Source organism: Diabrotica virgifera, chromosome 5 (genome assembly GCF_917563875.1).
Source record: "Diabrotica virgifera virgifera chromosome 5, PGI_DIABVI_V3a".
In the NCBI taxonomy this organism is placed as follows: domain Eukaryota; kingdom Metazoa; phylum Arthropoda; class Insecta; order Coleoptera; family Chrysomelidae; genus Diabrotica; species Diabrotica virgifera.
The window spans coordinates 200,339,569-200,360,877 of record NC_065447.1 but is presented as its reverse complement, the minus strand read 5'-3'; the positions used below and the strand labels follow the sequence as shown (position 1 = coordinate 200,360,877).

The 21,309-nt window shown below is 31.8% G+C and overlaps 1 protein-coding gene across 1 annotated transcript in view; it reads left to right on the top strand.

Annotated features, from left to right (window-relative positions):
* Window positions 1-18,102, top strand: part of LOC114326216 (protein O-mannosyl-transferase TMTC2) — a 588,400-nt gene extending 570,298 nt beyond the window's left edge. The window contains exon 7 of the mRNA XM_050652153.1: window positions 16,612-18,102. Within this exon, the coding sequence (XP_050508110.1) occupies window positions 16,612-16,764 (153 nt within the window). The 3' untranslated portion in view covers window positions 16,765-18,102. The remainder of the gene's footprint in view (window positions 1-16,611) is intronic.
* The last annotated feature ends 3,207 nt before the right edge of the window (window positions 18,103-21,309 follow it).

Genomic DNA, 21,309 nt, shown 5'->3' with positions numbered 1-21,309 from the left:
ATTACCCATTCTAGTTTCGCACAGAAGGAATACTCGATTTTGTATAATACGTAAAAGTATCTTAAGTGTGTGACTCATCAAACTGATTAGTCTAAAATCGCTGCATTTGGTGGGCCTGCTTTTCTTTGGTAATGTTATAAACAGTGACTCCAACCAATCATCTGGTATTTTTCCTTCGTTGTAAATTTTGTTAAAGAAAGTAGTCAAGTAGGTAATGTTTTCCTCGTCCAAAAGTTTAAGTAGCTCAACAGGGATTTGATCTGGTCCAGGTGCTTTATTGTTTTTGGCTTGTTGTATTACTTTTATGACTTCTGACTTCAGTATACTGGGACCTCTGTCTAATTGGTTGTCACAGGTAGTATTTGGAGCATTTTCTCGAGAAGCATCGTCAAAAAGGTCACTGATGTGTCTCTCCCATTCTTTGCACTGTTGTTCGTGATCACAAATTTTTCCGTCTGCGGTTTTAAATACTTGAGCATTTTTCTGTTTTCTAATTCCGGAGGTATATTTAAGTTTCTTGTGGAGGTTGAAACTGTCATGCTTTTTTTGGAGGTCTGCTATTTCTTTACATGAATTCTCGAGCCAGGATTCTTTGGCCTGTTAAATTTTTCTTTTTATGAGTTTGTTAATTTCACGGTATTTGATAATATTTATATTTTTGTATTTTCGTCGAACTTCCATCAAGTCTAGAATTTCTTGGTTCATCCATTCATTTTTGCCAACATTGTAGGTGTTTTTAAAGATTCCCTTACGTCTTCTAAAATCGAGTTTTGAATATCGTACCAACATTCGTTAATAGTTCTGTTTTCGTTTGGTATATTTGATATTCTGTGCATTTAACTATTTATCTGCTGTGCTATGTGTTCGCGCGTTTGGGTGTTTTTAAGGGGGTCGAGATATATCTTACTAGGCTTAGTTGGCTTTGTTAGTTTCTTTAATTTAATTTGTATTTTGGAGCAGAGTAAACTATGATTTGAGTTTATGTCGGCGCCGGGGTAAGTTCTTACATCTTTAATATTGTTCCGAAATCGATGGTTTATTAGAATGTAGTCTATTTGATTCCGTACTATTTTACCTTGATGTCCATCTTGAGGGGATTTCCACGTGTAGAGACGCCTTTCTGGAAGTTGAAACCAGGTATTTGTAATGACGAAGTCATTTTATTGGCAGAATTCTATTAGGCGCTCACCTCTTTGATTTCTCTCTCCCAAGCCGAACTTTCCGGTCATGTTTTGTGTCATCTTTTGTCCAACTTTAGCGTTAAAGTCTCCCATAATTATTTTTGTTTCGTGTTTCTTTGTTGTTTTTAGCACTTCTATTTGATGGCAGAATTCTTCCATTTTCTGCTCATCTGCATCTGTAGTGGGAGCATAAACTTGGATAATATTTATATTTACAGGTTTAGCATTCAGCTGTATTAAAATTACTCTGTCTGACATTGTGATGAAGTTAGTAACATATTTACTAATATGCTGTTTCATAATTATTGCTACTCCGTTTCGATGCATATGGTCTTGATTTCCAGAAAAATAAACGGCGTATCCGTGTGCTATGAAATTCCCTGTATTTGGCCATTTTGTTTCACATACCCCCATGATAGTAATGTTTAATCTGTCCATTTCAGAGAGTAGATTTCTCAGCTTACCGGCTTCATATAAAGTTGTTACATTCCATGTAGCTATTTTATACGGATTCTTCATTTTCATCTTATGTCTGGTGATGTTTTGCTCACAGGGATTTCGCTGGCTAGCGACCTCGGAAGCCCTGTGGTTTAATTTTGTATTCCTTCCCCTGCCGGATCTTGAGTTCCGCAGCCCATGATCAGTAATGTTATTCGTTTCACTAATTGATTTCATGATAACTTTACTAGGGATTATAATGGGGTGGTTTCCCGTTGCCTTCCCCATCGCAGTGTTTTAGCCGTATCAATCTAATATAGTAATTGTCGCCTAAAAGTGTCCGTATTAAACTATTCCGAAACTTTTTCTCCACTTTAACATAGTAATGAAAATGCTGCTTCCCATTTCCATGTGTTAGATTTTATACTAACCCTAAAATCCGGGGTCGCCACTTCCACCATCCTCGCCGTACCGAAGGCTTCCCTCTCCGCCGTGGCTGCCATTGTGGTCTTCATCCCTAACCCTGGACAAGGGACCCTATGCAGGTACTAGTTTCCCGGGCCAAGAAACACCTGGAATCTGTGGGGGGCAGGGATTGATTCAGTTTCCCTGATAGGACTATCCAAGGAGTTCCAAGGAGTTCCTACCCACTACCCATTCTTTTATTAATCTATGTTAATTATGCTATCTTTTCTTGAGACTCTGTAGATTTTCCTTAGGATTTCCATTTTTGCTGATATTATATTGTTTTTGGTTTTTTTTTATTATTTTTTATCCAATTTTCACACCCATAAGTGAGGATACTTCTTGTTATATTATTATGTTTCTTTTTGTTTTTATGCTGATCTTCTTATTACACAGTACCGGGTTTAATTTTCATATGCAGTCTCTTGTTTCTCTTAGTCTATTTTTTACCTTTGTCTATTTCTAGCTGTTTTATTTCTTCATTCTCCGTTGTTAGGTATTCAGTTGTCTTTAGATTTATCTCCATCCTCTCCTTTGTATAGTCCTCTTCCAATTTTCTCATCATAAAACTGAGGTCATCTTCGTATTATGCGACCACTATTTGGTCTTCAGCAAAACTTGGAGTATATAAATTTTCGTTCTTTACTGTTATACTCATTCAATTTGCACTTTTTTTTTATTATTTCGGTTTTTTTCCAGGAATATTTTGAACAGTTTTGTCACATGAAATGGACTGCTTATTTTATTGGTCGTTTTGATAGCTATTTTGGTAGTCTTACAGTGTGATTGGGTCTAGGACGTTTCATCGCCGCTAGTTCATCGCCGCCGTTTCGATGTCGCCAGTTCATCGCCGGCCGATTCATCACCAGTCAGTTAATCGCTATCTGATATGATGCCTATATTTTCGACAGTTACATTTATTATTTATTTTTAGTATTAGTTAGGAATTCTAGGAAATGCGAGATATGACCATTCCCGTTGCCATACTTAATCTTTTAATCGACTTTTAAACTTTTATAATATGAAATATATTGTAATGGTAATCTTTTAAATTTCACGGTCAACATTTCCAACCAAGAGAAACGGTTTCTTAAATTCCAAAAGAACCCAAAATTTCTGTACAAAAATTTAGGGGAAGTAGAACAGTAAATATAATAATATTTTTTATCGTTTTAATTGTCATACGGCGATGAAACGGTCGGCGATGAAATGGATTGGTGATGAACCGGCGGCATCGAAACGGCGGCGATGAACCGGTGGCGATGAAACGTCCCATTTCGGTGTGATTTTACTGCTTTTATTGAGATTCGTTGAACTTCGATGTCTTCCATTGCTTCCCACAGCTCGGTTCTAGGTATAAGTCATATGCCTTCGTGAGATCTACAAAAGCCAGATGGACGAATTTATTTTGGCCATTCTTTTTTCTATTAGTTGTTCGAACATGTAAATGTGATCTCAGCATGATGCATACATACACAGTACTAGAGTTTAAAACTATAATAATAAGATCCCTTTCAAATTAAACTTGTATAAGACTTAAACGATGACAATCGAGATAGACGAATATAATTTGGAGAAGCAATGATGAATACCTGTCATTTAGACCTGCTAATGGTAACAAATACTATTTTTTTCAATAAAGTCACATTTTTTTTACATGGCGAGGTCAACTGTCAGAATGTAACTGGCTATAAGAGAATCCTCAAAGGCTACCCGAAAGTCAAAGACAAAATAAACTTAATAATTTTGAACGCACGGGATTTAATTGTAAGGGATAAAATTATTGAAATCTATCTTCAGTTTTTAGGAAGGTAAAATCTATTATTAACTTAAATACATTTATTCTCTAACACATTAACTCAGTGCATTTCTTCTAAATCTAGTAAGTACGGTAATCCATAAATCGTGAAAAATTTTTCAAATATCTTTTTAATTATAATATATTGAACTATACCAGAGGAATGAAAAACAAGCAAAACAATACCAATATACCAAAAGAGGACTAAAAAGCGAAGTAATTTATTTAAACAGAGGAGTTATTAGTCCCGCAACCGAAGCTTTTCATCTCGAAATTTTTACAGAATGAATCGATTTGCTTAAAAATTTAAGAATAAGTAGTGGATGGTCTAAATAGGAGAGGATAAGGACCAAAATCTATATGATGCCGAAAGGCGCTTCTCCATGGGGTGGTTGTCACCCCATCTCGGTGGGGAAAATTTATTATATTTTGAGCACAAAAACGTTCATTCTAAGCAAAAAATGTTATATACGTTATTTTGATAAATTTAACAGTTTTCGATTTATTCGCTATCGAAAATGTTAGTTTTATATCGAAAAAATCAATGTTTTTCGATATACTTATTTACGATTCACTCAATTTTTGCTGTAGAAAAAATTTTTCAAACCACATTTTTGGGAATTAAATAACCTACAATTTAATTTAAACATTTTTTTGTATCTCTGATGCTAATCTTTCTATCCTGAAGAAAATGGCATTTTTTACCTAACTGCAAAATTTCCTTATTCGCTTTTAACTCCAGTTTAAAAACTAATCATTCTAAGTCAGACAAACTTCTAGAATCTATTAGTAATACATAAATAAAGAAGATAGAATAAGGCCAATTACTAAAAACACCGCTAACTTATATTATTATGCTTCCAAGTGGATTTCTCCATTTTTTTATATATTGATTTTTTAACCACATTTTTTTTATTTTTTATCTTAGAAAGTTTGGTAAAAAATTTTGTAGGTTTTTACAAGATCTATAAGGCCATTGATATTAAATCCTTTTAAAATCCTGTCACAAAAAGGGGTGACATTGAAAGGGTTGGTAAAGGTGGTTTTTGCATGTTATTACAAGTTTTAATTGTCAATAGCTCACTCAATCTTTGCCGTAGAAAAATTTTTTGCAAACCAGGTTCTCTGAAATTAAATAAGCTACAATTTAATACTTGAACATTTTTACGCATTGTTGACGCTAATCTTTCTATTCTGAAGAAAAGGCCATTTTTTCCAAACTACAAAAATTCGTTATTCGCTTTTAGCTCCATTTTTTTTCTAATTAATCACTCTAAGCCGGTCAAACTTATAGAACCTATTAACAGTACATAAATAAAGAGGACCAAATAAGTCAATGTCTAATTTTAATTAAGATGGTGATTAGGAGGTTGCTTCCGATCACTTTTTCGTTGAAAAAAAATGGGGACTGACATTATTTTCATTAAAGTCACTTAATTTTTGAGCTAGATACTTTTTTTATTCCTGGAGATGGATATTTTTAAATAGTTTAAATTAGTTTGAACAAGCTATCCTCGAAAAATGCATAGTTTTTCTGGCTTTTGACTTTGAAAATACAATATTTAGCATTTGACGAAGAAGAGCTAACAGATAATAAAGTATAGCTCGATTACTATCGGTCTTAAAGAAAATAAAACAAAAACGGTTTTGTTTATTTTTTCAAAAGGTACATTTTAGTTAATAAAGTTGTTTTGATAAAACGAAAACTTTTGGAGTTATTAGCAAAAAACTTTTCAAAAAACATTGATTTTTTCGATGTAAAACTAACACTTTCAATAACGAATAAATCGAAAACTATTAATTTTATATAACGTTTGTTGCTTATAATTAATATTTTTACCACCTTTTGCGGTCAAAATATAATAAAAAATTTACACCCCCGAGATGGGGTAGCAACCACCCTTATGGCAAAAGGGGCATCATATAGATCTTTGGACTATTTACTATTTTTTTTTAATTTTCAAGCAGATCGATCCATTCTGTAAAAATTGCGAGGTTTTGTATTATTTTAAGCTTCATTACTTGGACTATAAATAATTAGAGGGGAATAAATCTTTTTCCACCTACCTCTATCGAAAGTATACTTTTCCGGACCTGATTGTAGGGAGCAAAGTTGTACTTTTCCTCCCTAGGGAGGAAAATATTTTTCCTCCCTAGGGAGGAAAAGTAAAAGTGATGTCATTCATGAAATATAACTTATTGACGCCCTGTACAATATCTATTTTCTATTACGTAAGTATCTATACATTTTAACGTTTATTTATAAAACACCCAGTATTTTGCAGAATGGTAAAAAACAGTAAATTGTTATTTTGATTTAACAATGTTTACATTAATAATTTGACTTATATTTGACAGTTGACAGTTACATTGTACCTACTTGCTATTTTTAGTTTTAATAAATTTTGTTGGTTAGTTACATAAATAAATTAAGTAAAAATGAAAAATGACTTGTTATTAATTCGAGGAAGGTGGAAAAACCATATGTATAACATGGGAGTAAAGTGCCTTTTCCTCCCTTGAACGATTACTGCCCTCCGCTACGCGTCGGGCAGTAAACTTCATTCTCGGGAGGAAAAGTAGCACTTTCCTCCCTTGTTATACAAATAGCTATTTCAATCGAAAGTTAAGTCAGGAAATAAAATTCGAAATTATTTATCCTCTGAGCTTTGTAAGTCGGAAAAAATAAAGCATAACAGAGTGGCGAAATACTCGACAAGGGAAATCTAAAAATGTATTTCACGTCCTGTCATTCACCGTGATAATAATTTTAGCGCATTATTTACCTTTTTATCCAGAAAAGTGAATAAAGTATAAACTAAAAGAGAAGAAAGGATGGCTTAGATTTGATTACAGTACAGGCACCTCTACTATGTGCTTATACGTATTTCGGAATAGCCGTTTCCTCATCGGAGCACCTGGGTAGACGCACTGAACTGAAATCAAATCCTTTCATCCTTTCCGAGTAATTATCAAAATAATTACCAAAGATACTACTAGCACCATCTATGAATCAAAAGTTGAGTCAGGAAATAAAATTCGAAATTATTATTATTTATTAATACTAGATGGTGCTAGTATAATCTTTGGTAATTATTTTGATAATTACCCGGAAAGGATGAAAGGATTTGATTTCAGTTCAGTGCCTCTACCCAGGTGCTCCGATGAGGAAACGGATATTCCGAAATACGTATAAGCACATAGTAGAGGTGCCTGTACTGTAACCAAATCTAAACCATCCTTTCTTTTCTTTTAAATCTTTTTCAATCTACATTAAAATTATTAACAAAAGACTTGTTAAACAATTTAATTAACAGGGTAGGCAAAAGAACTTCCAGTCCATTTTAAAGAATTTGGCCGAGACATAAGTATGGATAGATTTCTCTCAAATTCAAGCCTTTAGCTAAAGCTCTTCTTTGGTGGAACCCCACTATCCTTAGCAAAAAACAGGCCGTATATTACGTATGTCAACAATATTAATAATATAAACGTCGCTGTTAATCCGGCTCCTGGTACTGTGTTGGAAATGCAAGTTTAATATTCATATATAGTCTGGGCTGATTATCGGAGAATAGGCCATTTTTGGGAAAAGTTATTTACCAGCAATTTTATTGCTGGAATCGAATTATAAGATCCTATATATTAATAATATAGGTATGCAAAGTCGTCAGATAGTGTGCTACTTTTTTTATAAACAAAATGGCGCACGAAAATCGTGTTTTTTTCAATTATTTCTCTATAACTCCGAAGATTTTAACTTTACAAAAAAAACACTCAAATAAAAATTCACTGTGATTAAATTCTGCATAGAGACATGTTTTCACTATCTGTTTCGACGAAAATTTTCCTCGGAAAATGCGGGTTTTCCCAACAAAATCTTTAATTTTGAAATAAAGTTTTAGATAAGTAATTATCTACCAATAATTAAATAGTTTGGTAACTTAAAAGCCTTCTTGGTTTAGATTATAGTTCCAGAAGCTGGTGAAAATTAAACGAATATTTTAGCCACAATTCAATAGTTAATTAATAATTTATGGTCGCAATAATAACCAAAATAATTATGATACACTGATTAAACATTGAAATCTTATAAAGATGAGATGCCTATTTAACATTTTGTCTACAAAATATAAATTTTTTATTTCTTTGCATAATCTTTAAATGTTAGTTATAAACAAATTACCGTTTCTCAGAAAGTTTTTATTATATTATATTTTTAAAAAATAGCTAAAATGCGCATTTCAAATATCTTGAAAATGAATGCTTTAAAACTTTTTTGCAACCATTTGCAAAAAAGTTATGAAACAGCAAAGTAAACATACGATTACTACGGTGTTTATAATTTTTTTTAATTCTTCTAAAGCGTAGAAGTGAGTTTAAAGTACAATATAATTATCTACGAAAAAATATCGATTATAAGTTTAATGGTTATATTTTAATTAAAGATTATAAATATATTTGTTTGTAATTTACACGCGCGAAAGTAGAATAATACAGTACTGTAGCTAAAATTTTCACTCGGAGCGACGACCGGCGGCCGCGCGACGTACACTTTTAATAAATAAGGTATGCTGCGTGTCAGTCGCTTCGAGTGAACACTTTAGCTCCGACTCTGTATCAGGCCTACTTTTGCGCTAAAAATTACAAAAAAAGGTATTTTTAATCTTTGAGTAAAATATAACCATTGCACTAATTTTTGACATTCTTTGTGAGTAATTAGATTGTACCATAGGCTCACTTTTAAGCTTTGAAACAATTAAATCAAATTATAAACAACGGCGAAATCGTATATTTATTTTGCTGTTTCATATTTTTTTTGCAAATGGTTGGAAAATTTTTTTAAAGCATTCATTTTCAATACCTATAAAATACGCATTTTAACCTTTAACTACCCGCGCATCAAGTTATAACATAACTACACGCGTGGCGTACTTTATACGCCACAAGAAAATACACTTAAAACTGCAGATTTGTTTATGTTTTCTTTAAAAAATACACTTAGTCGTTTGTTATAAACCTTATTCGGCATAAGTGCATACTTGGAGCTCCCTCTTAATAAGCCCATTGGGATTTATAACTGGAATCATGGAATAACTGGATTCCATGATAATTAAAATTACTAATAAAAAATTTTTTGAAATGTGATTTTTTACAGGAGAAAAAGTATTGTTTATAAAGAAAAATATATTTTGTACCATAATGACTAAAAACAATTGAAATATGTACTTATATTACGACTTATATTAAGATAATCGTGGCGTATATTGTCCACCACCGGAAACAACAAATAATAAAATGTAAATTACGATCTTCCCAGAACGCCGATTATAACGAAACTAAAATCAGATTGAAAAGCACATTCCAGTGATAGGTTATAAAGATAAACAAGGTCAAAAACTAAATTTTTAAATATATTTGCAGTAGAATTCCTATATCTGGCGTACAAAATACGCCAGCGAGTGTAGTTAAAGGTTATTTTTTTTTTAATTAGAATATAATAAGCAATTTCTGAGAAACGTTAATTTGTTTATAACAATTTTTTTAAACATTTATAGATTTTGCAAAAAAATTAAAAATTTATATTTTGTCGACAAAATATTAAATAGGCATCACACCTTTATAATCTTCTTAAGTTTGATCAATGTCTCATGATTATTTTGGTTGTTATTGCGACTGTAAATTGTTAATTAACAATTGAATTGTTGCTAAAGTATTCGTTTCATTTTCACCGGCTTCTGAATTTATAATCTATACCAAGAAAGCTTTTATTTCACCAAGCTATATAATTATTGATAAATAATTACTGGGCCAAAAAAATTATTTGAAAATTCGAGATTTTGTTGGGAAAACCCACATTTTCCGAGAAAAATTTTCGTCGGAGCAAATCGGGAAAAACATGCCTCTATGTAGAATTTAATTGGAGTGAATTTTTGTTTGAGTGTTTTTGGTGTAAAGTTAAAATCTTCGGGGTTATAGAGCAATAATTGAAAAAAATACGATTTGTCGGCGCCATTTTGTTTATAAAAAAAGTAGCACACTATCTGCGGACTTTGCATACCTATATTAATAATATATAGGATCTTATAATTCGATTCCAGCAATAAAATTGCTGGTAAATAACCTTTCTTTGTACTTTACTAATTAGACCAGTGTATTATAACTATTTTTTTTTCAAAATTTAAAAATTATGCAAAAAAAAAACGAAAAATTTATATTTTGTCGATAAAATATTAAATAAGCATCTCATCTTTATAATCTTTATAAGTTTGATCAATGTATCATGAATATTTTTGGTTATTATTGCGATCATAAATTGTTAATTAACAATTGAATTGTTGCTAAAATATTCGTTTAATTTTCACCGGCTTCTGAAATTAAAATCCATACCAAGAAGGCTTTGATGTCACTAAGTTATTTAATTATTTATTAATAATTACTTACCTAAAACTTTATTTGAAAATTAGAGTTTTTGTTAGGAAAACCCGCATTTTCCGAGGAAAATTTTTGTCGGAGCAAATCGTGAAAAACATATCTCTATGCCAAATTTAATTGCGGTGAATTTTTATTTGGGTGTTTTTGTAGTAAAGGTAAGATCTTGGGAGTTATAGAGCAATAATTGAAAAAATACGGTTTTTCGGCGCCATTTTGTTTATAAAAAAGTAGCACACCATCTGCGGAGTTTGCATACCTATATTATTAATATATAGGATCTTATAATTCGATTCCAGCAATAAAATTGCTGGTAAATAAATTTTCCATGAATTTTGCTAATTAGCCCAGAGTAATATATTTATGCAATAAAAGGATATTACATAATTTAGTTATGAAAGTGCAAAACACTAAAATTTTTATTGGGGTTGCAAACTTGTAATATAAAACAAATGTCTACAAATATGTCTAGTACAAGTTTTCAATATACAGTAAGGACGTTTGAGTTTGCATAAATAATTCATTATCTCGAGAATGGGCAAATTTGAAGAAAAATCCTCAGATAGGCCTGCTGTCATAAAAACAGGTGATAATGTTTATTTCACAAATAAACATTGCTTTTTGCTTAAATTCAATGCTCAAACTGCTAAGACACAGGTAAGTTGCAGTTTTAACATTGAATTTAAGCTCAACGTCCATCTCAAAATAGATGCGCCCTGGACTATTAGAATTTACTCCTCTATCTAATTATGGGGTTATTTTTAATAAAATAGTGTTCACCCATAAGAAGGGGTAACATCCACCCCCAGGATAAAAGTGCAAGTTGGTACCACATCATTTTTGTTTCTTGAGGTATCCTTTAACTACTTACCAATTTTCATGAAAATTGATGGAGGTTCAACGAAATCAGGGGTGAAAACCTTCAGTGACTGCCTATTTGGAAATATAAAAGATTAATTTTTTTCGTGATTGTCGATTTGCTAATTTTCTGATTTTTGGTTGCTATAAGGTTTAAAAAAATAATAAAAATTATAAATCATGCACATAAATGTAAAAAAATATTTATTTTACTTAATTAAACGAGATTGCTTGAGCCAGAATGCTGAAATCTGCATTTTTATCATTAAAAAAAAAGGTGGATTTCACCCCTAAAATGCAGAAAGCGCAACTTGGTGCCATATCACTTTTGTTTTTTGAAGTATCCTCTAACTAATCAACAATTTTCATGAAAATCGATGAAGGTTCAAAGAAATCGTGGGTGAAAACATTCAGTGACTACAGTTTTAGAAATATAGAAGAATAAGGTTTTCGTGATTTTCGACTTGTTAATTTTCGGATTTTTGGTTGCTATAAGGTTTGAAAAATTAAAAAAATATATAATTCATGCACATAAATATAAAAAAAAATATTTATTTTTCTTAATTAAACGAGATTACTTGCGCCATAATGCGGAAATCTGCATTTTTTACAATTTAAAAAGTAGGGGTGTATTACACCCCTAAAATGCAAAAGCGCAAGTTGATGCTATATATCTTTTATTACTTGAGGTATCCTCTAACTACTTACCGATTTTCATGAAAATCGATGAAGGTTCAACAAAATAGGAAGTGAAAACTTACAGTGACTGCACTTTCAGAAATCTAAAAAATAATTTAAAAAAAAGGGGTGTATTTCACCCCTAAAATGCAAAAAGCGCAAGTTGGCACTATGTCACCGTTGTTCCTTGAGGTATCCTTTAACCACTCACCAATTTTTATGAAAATCGATGGAGGTTCAACGAAATCTGAGGTCATAACAAATGAGTACTTCATTGACTCCACTATATATATTTATACCCAAAAGTCCTAATTTAAAAATAAAAATCGACCTGTCTGAGGATTTCTCTTAAAATTTGCTCATTCTCGAAATAATGAATTTATGCAAACTCAAACATCCTCATTGTATGTATTTAAAGCAATCCATGAAACATATTTTCTTAACTGATTGTGTAAAAATTTAAAATAAGTCCAATCATAAAATTAGAAACGTTTAGCGCATTTATTAGATATCTTTCGAGAATTTAGTTATGTTAAAACCAATATAAAATTTTAAATAGTACAGCAATATTTCTAAACTCCGTATAATAATTTAAAACTTTTTTACTTTAATTGATTTCAAATATTTAGTCAGAGTATCCCATTTACATTTCCGTAGACGTATCGTATATATGAGAAAGAAGAATCATATATGACTATTTGAACAAGGCCAATAGAAACCATATGTCTCGCTCAACCTCAGTCGCTCAAACTTCGTTTATCAATTCAACCAGTCTCTAATCGAAATATCTTCTTTCCGAGTAATATGCTATCGTCTACCCCTCCTTGAATTAATAACATTCCATATTAACCTTTCGTTTAATAATGATCACAAATTGAAACCAACAGAAAAATTCTGAGAGAATCTTTTTAGAGCTGGCCAATATATCCAGATCCTTTACAAATATGCATCTAAAACTGACACAGGAGTCGGATTTTCGGTAACAACTGCAAATTAATAGTGACATCCAGAAGTTCTGCCTTCCACCATCCACCTCCATCTATATGGAAGAGCTATACGCCATTCTCTAAGCATTAGAATGCTTATCTGACCAAACTAAAGCCAATAATATTGCAATATGTATTGATTGGATGTACTTCATTGACTAGATTAAAAATATATATTCCGAACATCTATTGGGAATCTCATTCAAATCCATTTAACTAGCAGCAGATCTAAAAATTTAAAATTAAAATTAAAAATCCTGTCAAAACTGAAGGAAGAGATTAACTATAAAACTACACAATAGAATAATATAACATTGTACCACCGAGCTACATAACCTTTCAGCTATGCAGAAAAGGCAAATAAATCATTCGCAGGCTCACATTGGTCACACACTACTGACATTGGGATTGGACACCTTATGGCTTCGGATAAATCACCTGTTTGGGAAAAGTATCATGAATCATTTAACGATTAACATAAATATTCTTACACAGTGTATCGAATATGAGCAAGAACAATAATTAGGGAAGTCAATGAGGATATGTGGCTCCGAATTACATCCTACTACATCGATTTACTTAATATTTTCAGAGTAAGTAGGGAATAGATCAGGAAACAAAGTCTACTCTATGACGATGTGCACTTTTATCTTGGGGGTGGTTTCCACTCCTTTACGGGGGGTGAACATTTTTTTGGTTAAAATAGCCATGGAAGAGGTTAGAGAACCTAATTCTAAGAAAAAACTGTGCTATAATTATTTTTTGAGAACTCAATACTTTTTGAGTTATTCTTGGTTGAAAATTGGCCATTTTCATTGTAAAATGACACCTTTTCGGACGGATTTTTACGAATACCTTGAAAACTATGCAACTAACAAAAAAACTATGCAACATATTTTTGTAAACTATAAAAAAATAAAGAGATTCGTTCCTTCACAAATCTTCTAGTTATAATACAAAAAGAGATATGGTTGGTGAGAAGAGTTTGTTTTTTTGGTGCATGCTCAAATCGGTGTATTCAACTTAAAATAACAGAGAAACATAACAGAGATAATGTATTTTAAGAAAAAATGAGAATTATATCGAAAAAAAAGATATGACATAAAAATGTAAGGTTCTTTTAGACAAAAATTTCGTTTTTATTTTTCATTACTGTATCTATTATCATTTTCAAGTTACATGGAGAAAAAGGAAGATTTTTAAGAAAATTTAAAAATGCGCTTTATAATTTGATCTTATTTTTTAAACCATTCGCTTTAAACCCGTCCTACTTTTTGAACATAGAAATAATACTATAATAAAAGATATTGTATAAGAAAAACGATGCATTTACATTCTGGTGGATGGGAGTTAAAATTACTTCTCATTTCTTCTTAAAATACATAAGTTATCAATTTTGTTTGCAGCATATCTCGCTTAGTTTGAACGAAATGGATCTTTAATATTGCTCATTTTAAATGTCTTTTCAAGCACTACAAAAGGTATTAACAAAAATATACACCTAAAATCTACCGTTTCTCTGTTATTTCAAGTTGAATACACCAATTTGGGCATGTACCAAAAAAAAACTCTTTTCACTTGCCATATCTCTTTTTGTACTATAAGTGGAAGATTTGTCTCTTTGTTTTTTCATAGCCTACAAAAATGTTTTATATGTTTTTTAGTTAGATGCATAGTTTTTAAAGTATTTGCGAAAAACCGTTCGAAAAGGTGTTATGTTTAAATGAAAATGGCCAATTTTCAACCACGAATAACTCAAAAATATTGAGATTTCAAAAAAAATGAAAAAAAAAACAGTTTTTGCTTAGAATTAGTTTCTCTAGCGAATTCCGTAGTTATTTTAACCAAAAAAATGTTCACCCCTTAGAAGGGGTGGGAACCACCCCCAAGATAAAAGCACACATCGGCATATGGTAGACTTTGAATTAGGAGATAAGTAGAGGCTAGTCCCAAAATTTCATTAAAATCCATGCAGTAGGATAGAATTCGGAGGTAATATCCTATTCTTGCTCCCATTGATTGGCGTAAATGAACATACTATACAAGGTCTTACGAATGTGATCCTCAATCAAATAAAACATCTTCAGAGTAGACAAGATTTTCTACGCGAAACGAATTTGCATTACAAAATTTAACGTACCCTTTATTGCAAATCATAATGTTAAGTAAAATTTATAATAACAAAATTGGACTAGTGTCACAAGTGTCACTAGTGTGACTAGGGACACAATAAACTAAATAAAACAAATGTATTTAAACCAGTTGATGAAATAAATATGTTTCTGATTATGTGAAATTTGAATACACATTAGATCATAAAATTAAAAACGTTTATCCCATTTATGAATTTTCGAAATAATAATTATTATACTATTTTCGAAAAAAATATGAACTATTTTTATTAGATATGTTGAAACCAATATAAAATTTTGCCAATTACCGGGTGTCCACTTATATTTTCCCCCATTTTAACTGCCTATAACTTCTAAACGGCTCAAGATAGAAATATGCGGTTTTCACTGAAATGTTTTATTTTATTAAAAGTTTTGTCTGAATGGATGGAATTTTTTATATCGCTTTCAAATACGAAATAAAATATGGCGGATTTTTGAAAAGAACTTTGTTGATTTTTTTTTAATGGAACACCCAGTATATTCTTTTGTAAATTGAAAGAAAGGTCATTCACCTATCTAGCGATATAAAGTTTTTCAAAATCGGTTGTCAAATCACTGAGTAATTAATTTTTAAAATGAGAGGAGCAACGTGGATATCACATACCTAAATAACATAACTAAGCAAGTTATGTGATTTCCACATTGCATCTCTCATTTTAAAAATTAATTGCTCAATCATTTGACAACCAATTTTAAAAAATTTTATATCGCTGGATAGATTAATGACCGTTTTTTCAAGTTTTCAGGTAAATGACCATTTTTATGTCGCTTTTAACTAAAAAATGGCGGATTTTTGAAAAAAAAATGTTGTTGACTTTTTTTATTAAAACACCCAGTATATTTTTTGTGTCTTGAAAAAACAGTCATTTACCTATCCAGCGATATAAAAAATTTTAAAATCGGTTGCCGAATGACTGAGCAATTAATTTTTAAAATGAGAGATGCAATGTGGAAATCACATAACATAATATCATTTTACTCAGTTATGTTATTTAGGTATGTGACATCCACGTTGCACCCCTCATTTTAAAAATTAATTACTCAGTGATTTGACAATCGATTTTGAAAAACTTGATATCGCTGGATAGGCGAATGACCTTTCTTTCAATTTACAGAAAAATATACTGGGTGTTCCATTAAAAAAAAGTCAACAAAGTTTTTTTCAAAAATCCGCCATTTTTTATTTCGTATTTGAAAGCGATATAAAAAATTCAATTCATTCAGACAAAACTGTTACTAAAATAAAACATTTCAGCGAAAACCGCATATTTCTATCTTGAACCGTTTAGAAGTTATAGGCAATTAAAATGGGGAAAAAAATTTAAGTGGACACCCGGTATTGCAGTCATATTTCTGAACTCTCTGTAGAGCCGTAAAATTTGAAACGTTTATAAATGAATTTCAAATATTTAGTCAGAGTATCCCATTTATAACATTCCCGTATACGTACACACGTATTCTATATACGAGAAAGAAGAATCCTATATATTGTATATGACTATTTGAACAAGGCCAATAGAAACCATATGTCTCCCTCAATCCCAGTCCCTCAAACTTCCTTTATCATTTCAACCAGTCTCTAATCGCAATCTATTCTATTCCAGGACGCAAGAAGCCACACAAACTTGGGAGCGATTTTACACCTGAACGGCAAATATCGGGAGGCCGCAGATTCCTACAGGGAGTCGCTTAGGTTACAACCCAATGACGTCACGACTCTAACCAACCTTCATAAGCTGCACACCGTCATGACCTGACACTAATTTGGCGGGTATATGTTCGAAGGGGTAAATGTAAAAATATGAAATGTTATGTATAAGCCGATTATTATCACAATGATGGTGTGCCTTTGAATGGCTTAGTGGACGTAAAGAGGTAAAGTTGAAAGATGAAAAGCTGACTAAAATATAAGCTAACGTCATTTGATTTTTTTATAATTTTAAATACATAATAATAAAGTAACGTTTTTTTTCGTTTAATAAATTCTGTTAAATTGTGTTTTTCTGACTAAATTTATCATATCAGATATTCTTTAATATTTAAATTGTTTCCTATGCGTATTATGCAATGAAGCCTATAGATGTATGGAGATCTCTATGAATTTGTACAGAAATAAAGCAAAAATTTAACGAAAAAAATAAAGTTTACATGAAATACATGTCAACCAAGACCCAAGAGGCATATGCATATGATAATTACAAGAGGAGACAATGAAAGAGACTAAATACATGCAATTACAGAACAACACAAAACGATCACTGGGAACGTTTTTCGAACAAAATCGAACATAATTTTTATTGTTCTGCAAAAGGAAATATGGCACCTTATAAGGAGGTGAACGAACTAAGAATGCATAAAAAAATACATGCATTGACTATTTAAGAAAGCTCTATGCAGAGGAAAAGGAAATGACGGTAGTGCGGGAAACACTACAAATGACCACAAATAATGAAATTAATATACAGGCACAGGATATCAGAAAAACAATTAAAAAGTTGAAGAACAAAAACCCTGCAGATAAAGACGAAATACCAAACTAATTATTGAAATACTTTGGAACAGCAATAACAGAACAATTAACATTCATTTTGTGTGGGTTAGATACTCAACGGAGGGACCACTGACGTTCGGATACAAAATGCGTCATTTTGTAATGGTAGTTGAGCAAAGTATGCTAAATGTGCAGTCACTCGAAAAGCATGTGCTAAATGCTTTGGGGACCTATTGGGTTGTGAAGAGTAGGTCCTAAAAGCAAAAAAAGTTAAGTAAAGTTTTCCATTTTAGTGGGACTTTCCATTTTTAATTTCATTTTCCATTTCCAGAAATCATTCTTTTTAGATTATAGCGCCATCTATCCATAATTCGAAAAAATGTCTCGAATAAAAGTTCCTTATTTTTACGTAAGAAATCCAAATCTGCAATAAAAAATGGGGGCTCCCATTTAAGATTTTAAAGTAACCCCCCACCCCACCTCTGTGGGGGATCGTGTTTGGTGACATCCGATAGATTTTTCAGAAATATTGAATAAGTGTAATTTTAGTTTTTTGATCTGATATTCATTTCGCGAAATATCGCGGGAATCGTGTTTAAAATATTAAATTTACCTCCCGCCCCTCTCTGTGGGACGTCGTGTTTGATATAATTCGATAGATTTGTGAAACATATTGAGTACGTATTTTTTAGTTTTTCGAGCTGTCATTCATTTCAAAAGATATTTGCTTTTTTTCTTGTAAAATTTTGGGACTCACCCATTTCCTTACGTTCCGCTCAAATCGTCAGATTTTTGAAATATACACTTTTGCATGTACTTAACTTACCTTATCTTAATCTAACGATTTCGAGTTTTTCTAAGGATAGATTTTTTTTTCGCTCCCCCCCCCCCCATAACGAACTCCCCTGCACTAAGAGCCAATATGGTAGAGGTACATTTTCAGGGTACAAGGTTTCTCCCCATGTAATAATCTGACGCTCTCGAGTAACTGCAAAAATTTCCGCTTGGTCTCCCCTACCATAAAGACAATGAAGCTGACTTTACTGAGTAACAAGACATGTTCTCAGTAAACACACACTACACAATACTCTATCTGATTGAGAAATCAACTGTACAATGCCAAACAAAATTGACAAAATTATAAAACACAATAAAACACCGGAACAATGGAGATAATAACTCCTCAATTCAAAAGAGGACATAAAACATTCAGCCAGAAAACTCCTGTGGTACACACTTGTTGAATACTAACCTAAAACTTAAAATTGAAACAAACTACTGAATCAGAGGATACGTTAAACATATTATAAACAATAGGGTTAATACTAAAAGATTCAAGTACAGATGCAATATTCATCATAAAAACAAATTACTGAAAAATTGTTAGAGTACAACCAGCATTTTGTGTCTAATTGACTTGAAGAAAACACTTAAAAGATTGAGGCTCTAAGATATAGTCCAGCTTCTGAGCAATAGAAAAATTAATCTAGATATAAAAACTATCTACCAAACTATCTATCTATAACATATCTACCAAAACAAGAATATAGATAGATAGATAGATAGATACATTTATTTCCTTTTAAAATTTTACAATTTTATGGAAAGGGTGAGAACAAATATTTCGTTCCTTTTTTTCCCTTTCTTTCTTCATCCCAAGAAACACACAATATGTTTATTTTAGGGATAAACAAAAGAAAGAAAAAAAAAAAAACAACGAGTTATATAAGAATTAATTAAAGATACAAAGTATAATTTACGTATTTAACTATTCATTTATGATGAAAGACCTAAGTTTTAGAACATTCCAGATATAGCCAGCTATTATTTTAGCTGAATACACTGTAATGTTATTTAAGGTATGAGTTACAGTATCAATATCGGCTATATAATTAATGGATGATTGTTTCATACAAGAATATATTGGACAATCAAAAAGTATATGTTCAATTGTTTCTAACTCCTTATTGTTACAAATAGTACAGATTTCATTAGGATTAATTTTATATGTAGAATCCTTATAAGTGAACGTTAAGCAGAATGAATTACATAATCGAAGCTGTGCAATAGTTCTTGTAATCTGGATGGGCATTTTTAGGCATAAGTATTTTTGACTTAATTCGGAAAGAGCTAGGTGTTTATATAAGGGGAGAAAATTGGATTGCTGACAAAGAGAAATATCTAATTCTGAGAGCTTATTTTTAAATTTGATTAACAAGGCTTTTCTATTCAGTTGTAGGGAATGAAGGGAGAGATTATTCCAAATAGGTTCAGCATCAATAAAAGTAAAAAGTGATTTTACCTGCGCTGCCCAGTTATACCTGCTATCGGTCTCCATCAGTTGTAGTTGACGAAAAAAGCACATTTTGGGGTAACGGGAATCGTCCATCATATAAATTTTCTTTAACCAGTTTAGTGTCCACTTGAATATATTATACAAGAGTTTGACTCTGCCGCATTCCACTCTGACTATGTAACCGGGTGTGGATATGGGAAGCATAAGAATTCGTTTTAGGAATTGTACTTGAACTTGTTCGAGAACATCTACATAACGGAGTGCCCATACAGAAATACAATTGGAGATTGTACTTGTTACTAATGCATCAAAAAGTTGTAGCCTCGTTTGCATGCAGTCAATTTTAAGTTTAGCTAGAACAGGTATAAGTGCTCCAGTTGCTTGTTTAGCTTTCGCATTACTCACATCTGCCATTTCACGGAATAGAGACGAAGAGGCAAAAGTCACTCCAAGGTAATTATAGGTGTTAGTTAATAGAATGGGATATTGATTGAAAGTGAATTTAATATTATTTTTTAAGTTATAAGGACCCCTAGAGAAACACATAATTTTAGTTTTAGCAGTATTGACAGTAAGTTTGTTTTGTTTGCAGTAATCCTCCAACATTTTTAATTTTTTTGATATATCGATCTCCGAGTGACCTAATATTACCAAATCGTCAGCGTATAAAAGCATAAGAGTTTCATTTACGTTATTAACATTGATGCCTTCTGCTCCGCGGCTTTTAAAAAAATCTTCGATGTCTGCAAGAAATAACGCAAATAACAAGGGACTGAGGACTTCTCCCTGTAACACGCCCTCACAAATGTTAAACGATTTAGTATATTGCTCGTCAGCATTAACCCTAAAGGTAGCATTAGAATAGAAAGATTTAAGTAGAAGTACAATTTTAGAGCTAATACCCAAAGCAAAAAGTTTAGACCAGAGCAACGCGTGGTTAATGCAATCAAAAGCCCGCTTAAAGTCAACAAACAATACAAATAGACAAAACAAGAATATGGAAAAAGTCAATATTGATGGAAATCTAACAAATCTATAGACATTGTCAGTTGAAGACGACAGGTGACTCATTGAGCCCTATGCTCTTGAATTTTTGATGATGGGTAAAATTATCAAAACTTTCCACAGAGGTAGAAGATACACAATGGAAAAAAGTCAAAATACTTTGTTATGCAGATGACGCAGTATTGATATCACAAGATGAGAATAGTATGCAAACATTATAGGTCTGGATCCCTCGTATGAAAAAAAAGTTGATTAATAGCAAGCTGAAAATTTGTTAATAGCTTAAGGATGTCTAGTCGGACAAACTTTGATATATGGGAACACTGGAACAGGGGAAGTTTTAATTGTGGGACAAGTTAAAAATTTGGAATGGTCAGACCACGAAAACGGCACGTGTATTTTGTCCGACAGAACAGACTTAAACTCTCCGAACAGAGAATAAACTCTCATGCAAAAATCAGACTGCTGTTGATCACCAAATTGGCGTTTTAATGAGTGGAAAATGTAGAA